Source organism: Polypterus senegalus, chromosome 6 (assembly GCF_016835505.1).
Source record: "Polypterus senegalus isolate Bchr_013 chromosome 6, ASM1683550v1, whole genome shotgun sequence".
NCBI lineage: Eukaryota > Metazoa > Chordata > Cladistia > Polypteriformes > Polypteridae > Polypterus > Polypterus senegalus.
This window is the reverse complement of record NC_053159.1, coordinates 30674801-30688229: the sequence shown is the minus strand read 5'-3', so window position 1 is coordinate 30688229 and position 13429 is coordinate 30674801. Positions and strand designations below refer to the sequence as shown.

Sequence of the window (13429 nt, the reverse complement as noted above, 5' to 3'; positions counted from 1 at the left end):
TTGAAAGCTCAATGTTAGAGTCTTCACAAAAACATTAAATTGTTGGGAAGATTGCAAGATGTCCAGCAGAAATTCTGCTTTTCCAATAGTTCACTTTTTTTATGAAAAGCTCGCATGTTGTCAATGGAAGAAAATATGTTGCTGTTCTGTCCTTGAAGTTTCAAATTCAACTCATTGATTTTTGAAAATAAGCCGGCAAGATATGTGACTTTGCAACCACTGCTCGTCCTCAAAGTGCGTTACAAAAGCAGATTTCTGATCTTTAAGAAAGATGTAAATTTCGTATCGGAGCTCAAATAACCTGTTCAAAACTTTTCCACGAGACAGCCACCTGACTTCGGTATGCAAAAACACAGTTTTGTGTTCCAAACCCATGTCCTGGCAAACCAGTCGAAAGAGCCGAGAGTTCACAGCATGTAACTTGATAAAAGTTCCCAACTTTGACCACAGTGTTCAGTGTCTCATTGAACTTCACGCTTAAGTGTTTCGAGGCAAGTGATCGTCGTTGAATAATGCAGTGATTCCACTGTACTGATGGGTTTTTCCCTTTCACCAACACTTTCAAGCCTCCTCGGCGGCCTGTCATGTTAGCTGCGCCATCTGTGCACACAGAAACACACCACATCCATTCAAGTCCATGAGTGGCGAGACACTCTGAAAGAATTCTGAAAATCTCTTGTGCTGTTGTTTTTCCCGGCAAAGCTTTGCCAGCTAACACTTCTTCTGAAAGTCCCTTCACCTGATCAACATACTGAACAAAAATCATCAACTGAGCTTCATTTTATACGTCTGTTGACTCATCCAGTTGTAATGCAAATTGTTTTCTGAGTCTGATCTGCTCACAGACTTGCCGGATTACATCATCAGCCATTTCTCGAATTCTCCTTGATACAGTATCATCCGAATGTGGGATAGTTTTCACCGTATCGACTGCTTTCTTGTCTATCATTATTTCTGCAATTTTCAGTGCTGCAGGAAGTACCAACTCCTCAACAAGGTTTCCTTGTTTTCGCTACCAAAAAACATACTTCATATGAGGCGCACAAAGCTTTCTCAGATGTATGCAGATATCCGTGAAACATTGCAGTGCCTTTCATCATACTCTCATGTTGCCTCTTGAAATATTCCAGCAGTTTATCTTTCAATTCCGCATGTTTGGTTTGCAGTTGTCTCTTCAGAAGCGACGGTTTCATGCTGTGATTGGACATAGTGTCGTTGCATATGACACAGAGTGGAAGTGGAGGCTGACAAAACCATAGCCAAAATATTCTGCAGAATATTGTTGTATTTTTCTGCCCCCAGATGAATCTTCTGGTGTCTTCTTATCTTGCTGCTGCTGCAGCCGTTTTTGAGAAATTCCTTGCATGTGTTTTGTTGACGAGTCACGCAGTGAACTGGCGACCTTCTTTAAACTCTTTGGTTGTTTTAAGTTTAAAAATTTAAACTAAAGCATTGAAACCTAATGAAACAATCATTACATTTTCTTCCCTTTTTTCTTCTTTTGAGTGCAAAATCGAAACAGAAGGAAAATTTGAAAAAAAGAAAGAAAAAAAAAAACGCAAAATTATATGCCGCTGCGTACCCCTGCATAACACCTAGGGGTATGCGTACCACCGGTTGAGAACCATTACTTTATTGGGCCCTGTGCTCACTACCTAGCATCGTGGAGCTCGATTGGCATTTGCCATAGAATACCAGAATTGGCGGGTTCACCACTGGCACCATGTGCTTTTCACAGATGAGAGCAGGTTCACCCTGAGCACATGTGACAGACGAGAAAGGGTCTGGAGAAGCTGTGGAGAATGTTATGCTGCCTCTAACATCGTTCAGCATGACCAGTTTGGTGGTGGGTCTGGGGAGGCATATCCATGGAGGGACGCACAGGCCTCTACAGGCTAGACAACGGCACTTTGACTGCCATTAGGTATTGGGATGAAATCCTTGGACCCATTGTCAGACCCTATGCTGGTGTAGATGGTACTGGGTTCCTCCTGGTGCATGACAATAATTAGTCTTATCTGGCGAGAGTATGCAGGCAGTTCCTAGAGGATGAAGGAATTGATACCATTGACTGGCCCCCATGCTCACTCCCCTGACCTAAATCCAATAGTACACCTCTGGGACATTATGTTTCGGTCCATCCGATGCCTCCAGGTTGGATATGTCAAAACATCAACATTTAGGGGTTTAAAAAAAAAAAAAAACAATCTGTAATAGAAAAATAGAATACTCCAAAATCTGAAAAACGCATTGACTGACTTGATATTTGGTGATGTTACAGAAAGAAAATTATTAGCCAATCCATGTTTTTATATTTGTACGATAATAATACTACACCAAGTACGCTAATGTGCAGCACAGCGCTGACAGAAGCCCAAAGACAAAAGTACCAACTGCTCAGCAGCCTGACTGATGCATGCCGGTGTATGCAAATGAAGGTCTGCAGCAGAAGCAATGAGTGGTGTAGACAACCAGCACCCTAATCAATTGGCTGGAGCGACAAGTGACGATGGAGTGGTCTTAGAAAGAAAAAAGACATGGTATTGAGTTGTGAAGTGAAAGGTAGGACAAAATGTTCTGCTAAAAAATTTTTGTACCAGTTCCACACTGTATAAATCACGTGAAAGTGGATGGAAATTGCTTATTTTATTGTCTATCATTGTGTGAATGTAGTACAGATGTATTAGGCATGGAAATTTGGCAACAATATATAGAGAGACATTGGGAGTGATACCAAGTTTTCTCATATAACATAAATGGTGACAACTATGATGATGCTGTAATGTTTTTAAAAGATATGCAATATCCCTCAATCTACTTTACCACTTGTGAATTGCTAGCTGCATCAGAAAAAGCATACCTGAAGTTTAATGTTAGAAAAAGTATATTGTTTGCTAAATTTCGGGTAAACAGTAAGCCAGTTAAAAAATTGTTCTTCACATGAGCTTCATGAGGAGGTAATTTTGACGTTCACAAACCTATTACTACTACTACTGATCTTGCTCAAACTCAAAATTGGTTACACCAAATATCACAATCAATTACATTCTTTTAACTTATCAGATATGATAACATTTTCTCAAAAGCACACTAATAAAACAGGAAAGCGTAATTACTGTACTAGATGCATGCCCAAAACAAACATACTTCTTGTTAATTCTTTTTTAGCATACTGTATATACTAATGTGCAGCTAAACAAATCCAGAAGACTAGAAAGCAAGTGTAGCAAATCAAAAAAAGGAGAGCCTCTACTTATATTTAAGGATGACTGCTGGCCAGTTTGATGACTTACTATAGATAACATACTGTACATTTGAATGAATGACAAAGTAGTGCTCTTTGCAGCATAAACTATGTTCGTGAGCCTATCCAATAAACAGGAGAAACACCAAATAAGTAGGAAATAAAGCAATGGCAAAAAAAAAAAAAACCTGTCACTGAAAGATTTGGCATTACTGCAACCACTGGATACTGTACACAGCTACATCAAATATGAATTTTGAATTAGCAACCTTTGGAGCTAGCTGACCTGGTCCAAAACGAGGACAGAAAGATGTTTAATGGGGGGAAAAAAGCAATCTGGATCTTTAATAATGCCATCTGGACTACAGTATAGAAATATGGCACATAAATAACCAGTGTGGAACATCTTAAAAAGGCCACCTTTAATGTACTTAGCATCAAGTAGCGTTTTGAGTAAGTTGATAAAAATAAATGTAAGCGATGGCAAAGAAGAAATCCCCTACAACCCACACAGAGAGTGGGTGAAATTATTGCAATCTAGTTTTCACTGTATACATTAGATTTCTAAAGGACATCTTCTGTAGGAAGAAATTTTTCCATCACTGCCAACATCAATATGTCCATGGACTTTATCAGGGAAATCCTGGACTAATCAAGATAATTTCCAGATTTAAATCCTCATCAGCATGCATTTTACATGGTAAAAAGAAAATGTAATTCACAGAGACATATATAGCAAATGAAGATGGTCACAAAGCAGTCAGATTTCATTATGTTTCATCTTTCCGTTTGTGTAAAGCACTCAGTGTATATAATACAGAAGGTTAAGGGTGAGATGTACTGGTTAACAAAATGATCATCTAAAATGCCTTTTGGACAGAAGATAACTGAAAAATGTTTGAGCTTATGTCTCAAGTATTTGCATTTTTTTAACCATTACTTTACATAATAATGAGAAATCCTGTTTCAAAATAAAACTTTTTTGGTGAAGTGATATACAGATTCAATGGAATCTACATGCTTGAGCAGAATGTTGCTGTTGACAAATCATTTATGGTTTACAAGGTCATTTGGTAATTATGCGATAGAAACATCACTCTACTAAACAAAAGGTAAAGTTTATTAAAGCTTTGACAAAAGATTCAGCAAACTGGCGAAAACATCACGCTCGTTGCGTTAATTAAATAAATGGTGGCAGTTGCTGTAGTAGGGCTACACATGGAAACTAATTTCTCATGCATGTACTGTATGTAGGCCATTTAGGCCTATGTGGATCATGTATGTATACTTTATACTCTTTGTAGTTGGCAGTGCATCTTACTCAAAAATTGTTCTCACAGCTATGCTCAAGGATAACTTTCAAGAAAATCAGGGGTAAATATATCCATGCCTAAGACAGCCACCCAACTCTAAAAAGAAAGACATTTCAGCAAAAAAGTAAGGAGTCTTTGCCTATGATAATACAATTTACTTTTACTTTCTGTCATAGTCTTAACAGTTCATGGTAATCCTAAAGAAAATGTGTTATATTCACCAGCAAACTAATAATAGTCTCAGTTATGCTCAAACCTGCTTACTCCAATTCAGAGGAGCAGGGAGCAAGAGCCTATCCTGTCAGCACTGGACACAACATATGAAAAGGGCAAACAGCTGGAGTTAGATTCTGATCAAAGTGTTGACCCTATTGTGTCAGATCCTATTGATGCTATGCTTCAATTGTAAATACTGCTTTTAGCATAATTTTGAAGTGTTTCAACATGCAGTTTTACAGTTCAAGCATTTAATTCCCATACCCGGACATTGCCTGCTGCACGTTCTTCCTATGTTAGTTTACCGAGCAGAGCTCTTTCAGTTTCAACTAGGAGTACTAGCAATGTTCCTTAGTGTACCTGTGAGTTCTGTTATGCTATACTTGTGCTTCTCAAAGTCTCATGTGAGGACTGCCCAGCCATGAATGACAAATATCACTGTATCATACAGCTCACCTTGCTGTGTCATGAAAAGGTGAGAGGAAAATAAAAAGGCACTTCAGCTTGTAGCAGTGCTACCGTACAGTAAAAACTTAAACTCCCAGCAGTTCCTGGGATTCAACGCCTGCTAAGGGTGCAGGGGGCGTCTGGGGACAAAAAGGTCAGCACAAGTTTTAAAAGGAGTCCGGTTATACAGAGAAGACAGGTTGTTGTGTGTCTGGAGTTACTTGTCTGTTTTGTCTTCCACTTTATGGCCTATGGATTATTGTTCTTGTCCTGGATTATCTCCTGTTCGTGTGTATGGACTGTCTGGTGTCTGTCGTCTGTGTGAGGACTGTATTGGATTGTTTGTCGACTTTTGGAGGAGCGCTCCCGATCCCATCACTCTTTGTCTTCTGGATATACCGGTAGGACTGTTTTTTACATATGCTTAAAGCGAGCTGATCTCTGGATTATTCAAACTTCATCATTTCACTACATTTGGTGCCATTTCCTGTGGACTATGTTATGGACTTCATCATGTGTAGTTGCCGGAAAGGGAACTGGGGTGGGACTGTTTTAGTTCGTGTAGATAGATTTCCTTTATTACTGGTTAATATATACGTTGCTTTTTGTCTCTGTGAGGGTGCTTGCGAGTTGGGCCAAGGCTGGGTGCGTTCCTGGGATCCCCACCAAAAAAATAAATAAATCACTGTCATCAGGCGGTGTCAATCTTAGCTGGGTTTTCGACTGCTACAAGCTAGTGGCTTGTTCATGGTATAATCAACCTTAAACCTCCACCCTAAAGGGATTGACTACACCTTGTGATAATTTTTGGCCCGTTTTTAATTGTGCTTGCACCCAAAAACAAGTCAGAAATGAAGGAGAATACAAATGGTAAATAAGAAAGCTTTGGAACAAATGCAATATTAAAAATACATTTGAAAAAGTCTCTGGGGTACCCAAATACTTCTGCAAGGCATGCACACAAGTGCTACATACCTAATGATAAAAAAACATCAAGTTTTTGACTATAATGTTTTAAGATTGCAGTATTTTTGTCATCAAATATTACACACTGAGTTGCATCAAAATTCTCGTTTAACTTTTTTTTTTTTTTACTGTTTATCCATAAAACTACCAGCAGTGCATTATTTCTTATTTTCAGACTTAAGAACTACAGAAACAACCCAACAAATTATCAAAATAAAATAATAAACAAACAACAAAGCAAACTGTCAGGAACCACTCTTGACAAAAGTGAGTTGGTATGATTAGAGTGGAGAAGTTACAAATGGTCTCTCCCTGAACTTTTAGCTTGTCTGATTCTCCATCTAAATTACATACTTATTCATCTTTGGCTTCTATTATATCCAAATACAGTATCTCATTCTGTTTTTGGTAAATTGTAGAAAAAAAAGGTTACAGAGTCAAGTAGATTTATTGTATTTTCAACAGTACTGTATGATCGTGCACAAAATACTGCAATGTAGTAAGTGCCATAGGGAAGTACATTTTTGCTACTCTCATTCAAAAAACTAGCCTAATTAGTAGGGTCTAGTGGATTCTTGCCATTCAATTCATTACAAAAATGTTTCTTCCCCATTCCAAAATTTTTTATAAACTGCATAAATATTAATTCTTACCTTGTACAGGACTTTTCCTGGAATTGATTTCCAAGGAATCGATTTCTTCTTCTATCTGTACATCTATATCACTACCTCCTTTCCTGGGCAGCTCTTGTGCTTCTAATGTTATAGGCAACAATGGGCATTCAATGTGATCTGCAGATACTGGAGAGGTTGTATGCAGGATGGAAGGTGGGGAAGTAGCAACAGTACAAGTGCCAATGGAAGTTGCTGCAGCAAGGACAGTTGAGGGGCTGTCTACTTCAGTGTCTTTAGAAAGGACACTGTCTGCTTCAGCATTGGCAGTCAGAAGCTGAGATGGTCTTGTCAGTGGAAGATCCTGGGACTCAAGCTCCACTTCAACAGAAGTTGATTCTTTTTCACTCACTCCATTCATCTCTTTCATAATGACTGGCCCTACATTCAAAGAAGGTATTACATTTGCAGGGGAAGGCGACAGATTCCTAGGTGGACCAGAAGAGGGTCTCTCAACTTCGGGAATGTCAGATTGCGGAAAAGCCAAAGCAGCTGCTGTCACCTCTTCCTGCAAAACTGCCAGTTCTGATCTGTCACTGATGAATACTGGTTTGCTGGAGGAAGCAATGGAAACAGCAGCAACAGGTGGCATTGAAACAGGAATATTGGTGGTAGCAGCAAGTGAAGGGGCAGCAATGGTCACAGCAGCAGGAAGCACAGGTTTTTCTGGAAGGGGCAAATCCTGGACTTGTCCACTGTGATCCCTCTTCTCATTTCCCACATCAGGTCGCAGACCTGGAGATGAGGATTTGAAAACTAAAGGCTCCTGTTTTGGCTTCTCTTCTGAATTGACATGTAACAAATGAAAAATGAAAAGGTAAGAAACAGTCCAGTGCAAAAATGTGACAGCAGGGTATTTAAGATTTCTTTCAGAAATGAAATATTCGAAACCAAACAACTAGCTAGCTCACCAGGTTACAAGTTCAGATAATATAGCTCCTCAACGTAAGGAAATACATAACATAGAAAACCTTGCTAGCTGAAAACCATCTTTGTAGGGTGTATTGTAATAGTATTGTAAAATATAAAGCAAGGACAAGAAGTCAGATTAAGCAAAGCAAAGTTTTAAGATTATGCACTGAGATAACAGTGAAGAAGGGGACTGTAAACTACTTAATCATGAACACCATATTTTAAATAAGCACTTTTAAATAAAGTGATGCTGAATATACTACCCTATAGTACAACCCCAATTCCAAAAAACTTGCGATGCTGTGTAAAAAGTAAACAACAACAAAATACAATGATTTGCAAATCTCATAAACCCATATCTCATTCAAAACAGAACACAGAAAACATATCAAATTTTTAAAGTGAGACATTTTACTATTTCATGAAAAATATTAGCTAACTTTGAATTTGATGGGCAACATGTCTCAAAAAAGTTGGGATGGGGGCAACAAAAGGCTGAAAAAGTAAGTGGTACTAAAAAGAAACAGCTGGAGGAACATTTTACAACTAATTAGGTTAATTGGCAACAGGTAATTATCATGATTGGGTATAAACAGAGCACCTTATAGAGGCAGTCTCTCAGAAGTAAACATGGGCAGAGGTTCACCAATCTACAAAAAACTGCATCTACAAATTGTGGAAGAATTTCAGAATAATGTCCCTCAACGTAAAATTGTGAAGACTTTGAATATCTCATCATCTACTATAGACAATATAATCAAAAGATTCTGAGAATTTGGAGAAATCACTGTGTGCAAGGGACAAGGACAAAAATCAATACTGGATGCCTGTGATCTTCGGGCCCTCAGGCGGCTCTGCATTAAAAACTGACATGATTTGTCATGGAAATTACTATATGGGTTCAGGAATACTTCCAGAAATCACTGTCTGAGAACACAGTTTGCAGTGACATCCACAAATGCAAATTAAAGCTCTATCATGCAAAGAAGAAGCCTTATGTGAACATGATCCAAAAATGCAGCCATCTTCTCTGGGCCAAAGCTCATTTAAAATGGACTGAGCCAAAGTGGAAAATTGTTCTGTGGTCAGAAGAATTGAAATTTGAAATTCTTGTTGAAAAACATGGATGCCACGTCCTCCAGACTAAACAGAAGAGGGACTATCCAGCTTGTTATCAGTACTCCGTGCAAAAGCCTGCATCTCTGATGGTAGGAGTTTGCATTAGTACCTATGGAATTGGGAGCTTTCACATCAGGAAAGGCACCATCAGCGCTGGAAGGTGGTATACAGGTTTTAGAGCAACATATGCTCACATCCAGACAACATCTTTATCAGGGAAGGTCTAGCATATTTCAGAAAGACAATGCTAAACCACAAACTGCATCTATTAAAACAGCATGACTTCATAGTAGAGGAGTTCAGGTGCTGAACTGGCCTCTCTGCAGTTCAGACTAATCACCACCTGAAAACATTTGGCACCTTCAGCAGTTAGAATACTGTATCGGACAAGAACTGGACAACATTCCTATCCCATAAGTCTACCAACTGGTCTCATCAGTTCTGAGATGTTTAAGGACTGTTGTTAAAAGAAGAGGGGATGGTACACAGTGGTAAACATGACCATGTCCCAACTTTTTTGAGATGTGTTATTGCCATCAAATTCAAAATGACCTTATTCTTTTCTTAAAATGGCAAACTTTATCAGTCTAAACATTTGATATGTTTGCTAATTTCTACTATGAATAACATATGGGTTTAGGTGATTTGCAAATCAGTGCATTCTGTTTTTATTGACATTTTACACAGCCTGCCAACTTTTTTGGAATTGCGGTTGTAGTCCAAAGGTTTTACTAATGACAGTACTTGACTTTTCCGATTCACTTTACTGTTGAATCTGAAGATTGTAACAAAATCCATTTTTTAAATGATGAGGTGATGAAATAGAGCAATACCTAAGAACTCAGACTCAGGAGCTGAGCCAGCTAAACTCTTTCCCTATTGAAGTGTATATGCCTTTGAACAGAGAAGAAGCATTAATTAGCTTCCACAACCTTTAATCACACTGTATTAACTATGTAACTATGTGTAGGACATTAAACTATATTTTGCTAGAAAAGTGCTTTGCCCTACCTGTAGCAAGCTGTTTATTTATTCATCACTCTTTTCACTAGATACATGAAATTGCAAGAACAAAACTCTTCTCACCAGCATATCCCAAGTCCTCAGTTTTGGATTGCACTGTCACATTAAGTGGTAAACACATTAAAATTACAATCCCGATTAAGTATTCTTCCATTTCTGAAGGTGATGTATGTAGAAGAGTTAGTGTTTGAGTGTATCCTGTAATTACATGATTATTCATGCCTTGCAAATGATTTGGCTATGATTGGTTCTAACTGCCAGCAACTCTGTTATGGTAAAAGTGTTACAGAAAATGGACCAATTAAAGAAAACAGAATACATCTTTAGTTCGGTTTAAAGATGTATAAGAGGATTACAGTTTACCTTCATAACAATTCTTGGATTAAAAAACATTCACAGCGAAACAGTAGGACTGCTCAAGGATTTGGTCAGTTGGGATTTTCTAGATTCTCAGCTAGTACTTTTAAAATTCAAGTTCAAGGAAGAATAAAGAAAAGATGAACAAATGCATTTTGTTGGTTTATTTATTAACAAACACTGTAACTCCTATTGTATCTGCAACACTGCTTGTGGATGGAACACTTGACAGCTTCAACTACTTGTGCTGCACTGCATATTGTTGGAACACTAGTTTGATCTACTGACACTTCTATTGTTTTCTTTAAATTATTTTGTATATCGCTTTGTTTATGGCTTTGTAATTTCTTTGTGTATGTGTGGTCTGTGTTGTCACTTACTGATGCTGTGCATCTGTAGCAATGAGATGTGTGCATGCGCTCTCTAAGCAAAAGACGGGAAATTTCGAAAAGTTTGAGTTTCCAAAAACAGTCCAGACGTCAGTTAAGCAAGTTAATATTTCCCATATTCTTGAGTGTACTATGTTATAATGAAATATGTTAAAATGTATGTATACTGTGTGGTATTCCAAATTAACATTACAACAGAATGCAGAGTAATTTTTTAAAATAGATTTTAATATAAACAGAGCAATCTTACTTATATTGCCTGTCTTACTAGGATGAATTTGTTCTGAGCCGAGGATGAAAGTGTGATGATTATATGAAGATATCCAACTTTTTAATGGGAGTTTTGGAACTTTTAGTTTGTAGAGGAATAAGCAATTAAGATGGAATAGTAATATGAAAATTACAGCTCAAAAAATACAGATTCCAGTATCTCTTAATAATTAAGGTTTTCTGTAAATACAGTTGACAAATGTGCTTTAATACAATATGACTTTTGTTAAAGTATGAAAGAAAAATCTGTACACTCCATACAAAGGCCTTTTTAAAGTTAAGATTTTTGTAAGCTTTTGCTAAACATATTATCATAAGAAATTCAAGGTTATCTTGTAAGATAATAGAACATGTCTGATAAAGTAGAATGGAAAAAAGTAATTTGATTTGTCATTCGACTCCCGTGACTACTCTCTTTCTCTAAGAGATGAGATACTTCCTTTACTGAGTGCATTTCCTTCCTGTAAAGCTGAGACAAACAGAAATCCTAGGCAATTTGCTCTCTGCAGAGACAAAATGAAAAAAAACACACTTTCCTCCTCACATTTGTGAAGCAGTGACTGCCAATGCAGATTTTTTTTATCCTCTCTAAATTTTCTTAGTTTTTGGTTATTCTGGTGTGTGTTCAGACCATATTGTTTGTGTGTGTGTGTGTGTATTATATTTATATATATATATATATATATATATATATATACATATACATACACACATATATATATATATACACACATACACACACACTGTGTAACTTAACTAAATGTTGGAAACTAGTGGCATGCTTTAACAACTATATTACTTATACTGCATATACACATTATTACAGACTATTTCAGTAAAATATATTAAGTAAAAACGGTACACAACCAAACCTTGTTTTAGTTCAACAGCTGTAGGGATGAGCGGAGTGTTCTCCATATTGTACACCACATGCCCATGTTCCGGGACTTGGCTGCTCAGCTGCTGGGATTTGAGGTAGAAAATGTGAGGATAATGAGGGTGTGGACATAAAAACTAGCAAAGTGGAATACATCCAAAAACAAAGCACATAAGGAAGGGTTTAGCAATGGACAGCAGGAGCAAGGAAGGGAAAGCAGCAAGTAAAAAAAGGACAGAAAACAGCAAAATAGCAAATAAAGAAAGGATTTAAAAGAATGGGCAGCAGAAATGGAAAAAGAAAGGAAAGACAAATACTGTTAACAACAGGAAGACACAATCACTGAACATTCCTAGTGTTCCCTCTGAAGAGGTTTACTGGATTTTAGTGTTGCTGAGATTTTTCTGTCTTAGATTTGCTTCTAGTTCAATCCAAAAGCAAAAAGTAGAACCAAAGACATATCTGCATTGAATTCTAAGTTTAGACATTTGAAATTCACCTCAATTTTGTTCTGAATGGATTTCTCTTTAAACAAATGCTGTTTTTGCCTGAAATGCCAAACTGCTTAATCCAGTGGATCTTAGATTCAGATGTAGGAGAGCTAACTTGGGTACTGTTTTTTTGTTTAAACCAATATTTTAAACAAAGAAATGTTTTACTGTTAAATATCACTTATTTATCCACTCCGATTTAGTGTTATAAATTATGTCTCTTTTAAATTAATTCTACAAAAAATATATACTAGCCCAGTTGGCATTAAATGTGAATGTTACAGTGCATCCGCAAAGTATTCACAGCGCATCACGTTTTCCACATTTTGTTATGTTACAGCCTTATTCCATAATGGATTAAATTCATTTTTTTCCTCATAATTCTACACACAACACCCCATAATGACAACGTGAAAAATGTTTACTTGAGGTTTTTGCAAATTTATTAAAAATAATAAAAAAAAAAAACTGAGAAATCCCATGTACATAAGTATTCACAGCCTTTGCTCAATACTTTGTTGATGCACCTTTGGCAGCAATTACAGCCTCAAGTCTTTTTGAATATGATGCCACAAGCTTGGCACACCTATCTTTGGCCAATGTTGCCCATTCCTCTTTGCAGCACCTCTCAAGCTCCATCAGGCTGGATGGGAAGCGTCGGTGCACAGCCATTTTAAGATCTCTCCAGAGATGTTCAATCGGATTCAAGTCTGGGCTCTGGCTGGTCCACTCAAGAACATTCACAGAGTTGTCCTGATGCCACTCCTTTGATATCTTGGCTGTGTGCTTAGGGTCGTTGTTCTGCTGAAAGATGAACCTTCGCCCCAGTTTGAGGTCAAGAGCGCTCTAGAGCAGGTTTTCATTCAGGATGTCTCTGTACATTGCTGGAGTCATCTTCCCTTTATCCTGACTAGTCTCCCAGTTCCTGCCGCTGAAAAACATCCCCACAGCATGATACTGCCAGCACCATGCTTCACTGTAGGAATGGTATTGGCCTGGTGATGAGCGGTGCCTGGTTTCCTCCAAATGTGACGCCTGGCATTCACACCAAAGAGTTCAATCTTTATCTCATCAGACCAGAGAATTTTGTTTCTCATTGTCTGAGAGTCCTTCAGGTGCCTTTTGGCAAACTCC

At 37.7% G+C, this 13429-nt stretch overlaps 1 protein-coding gene across 15 annotated transcripts in view; it reads right to left on the bottom strand.

The window, feature by feature from the left end:
- The window catches only part of LOC120530915 (eukaryotic translation initiation factor 4 gamma 3-like), a 206790-nt gene that overhangs the window by 67765 nt on the left and 125596 nt on the right, over positions 1 to 13429 (bottom strand). For 13 of the 15 annotated variants that reach the window (XM_039755722.1, XM_039755723.1, XM_039755714.1 and 10 more), the window contains 2 exons: positions 11800 to 11941; positions 6840 to 7640 (listed from right to left, as the gene is read on the bottom strand). In XM_039755722.1, the coding sequence (XP_039611656.1) occupies positions 6840 to 7640; positions 11800 to 11941 (943 nt within the window). The remainder of the gene's footprint in view (positions 1 to 6839; positions 7641 to 11799; positions 11942 to 13429) is intronic. The other 2 variants (XM_039755718.1, XM_039755719.1) reach the window with 2 other exon arrangements.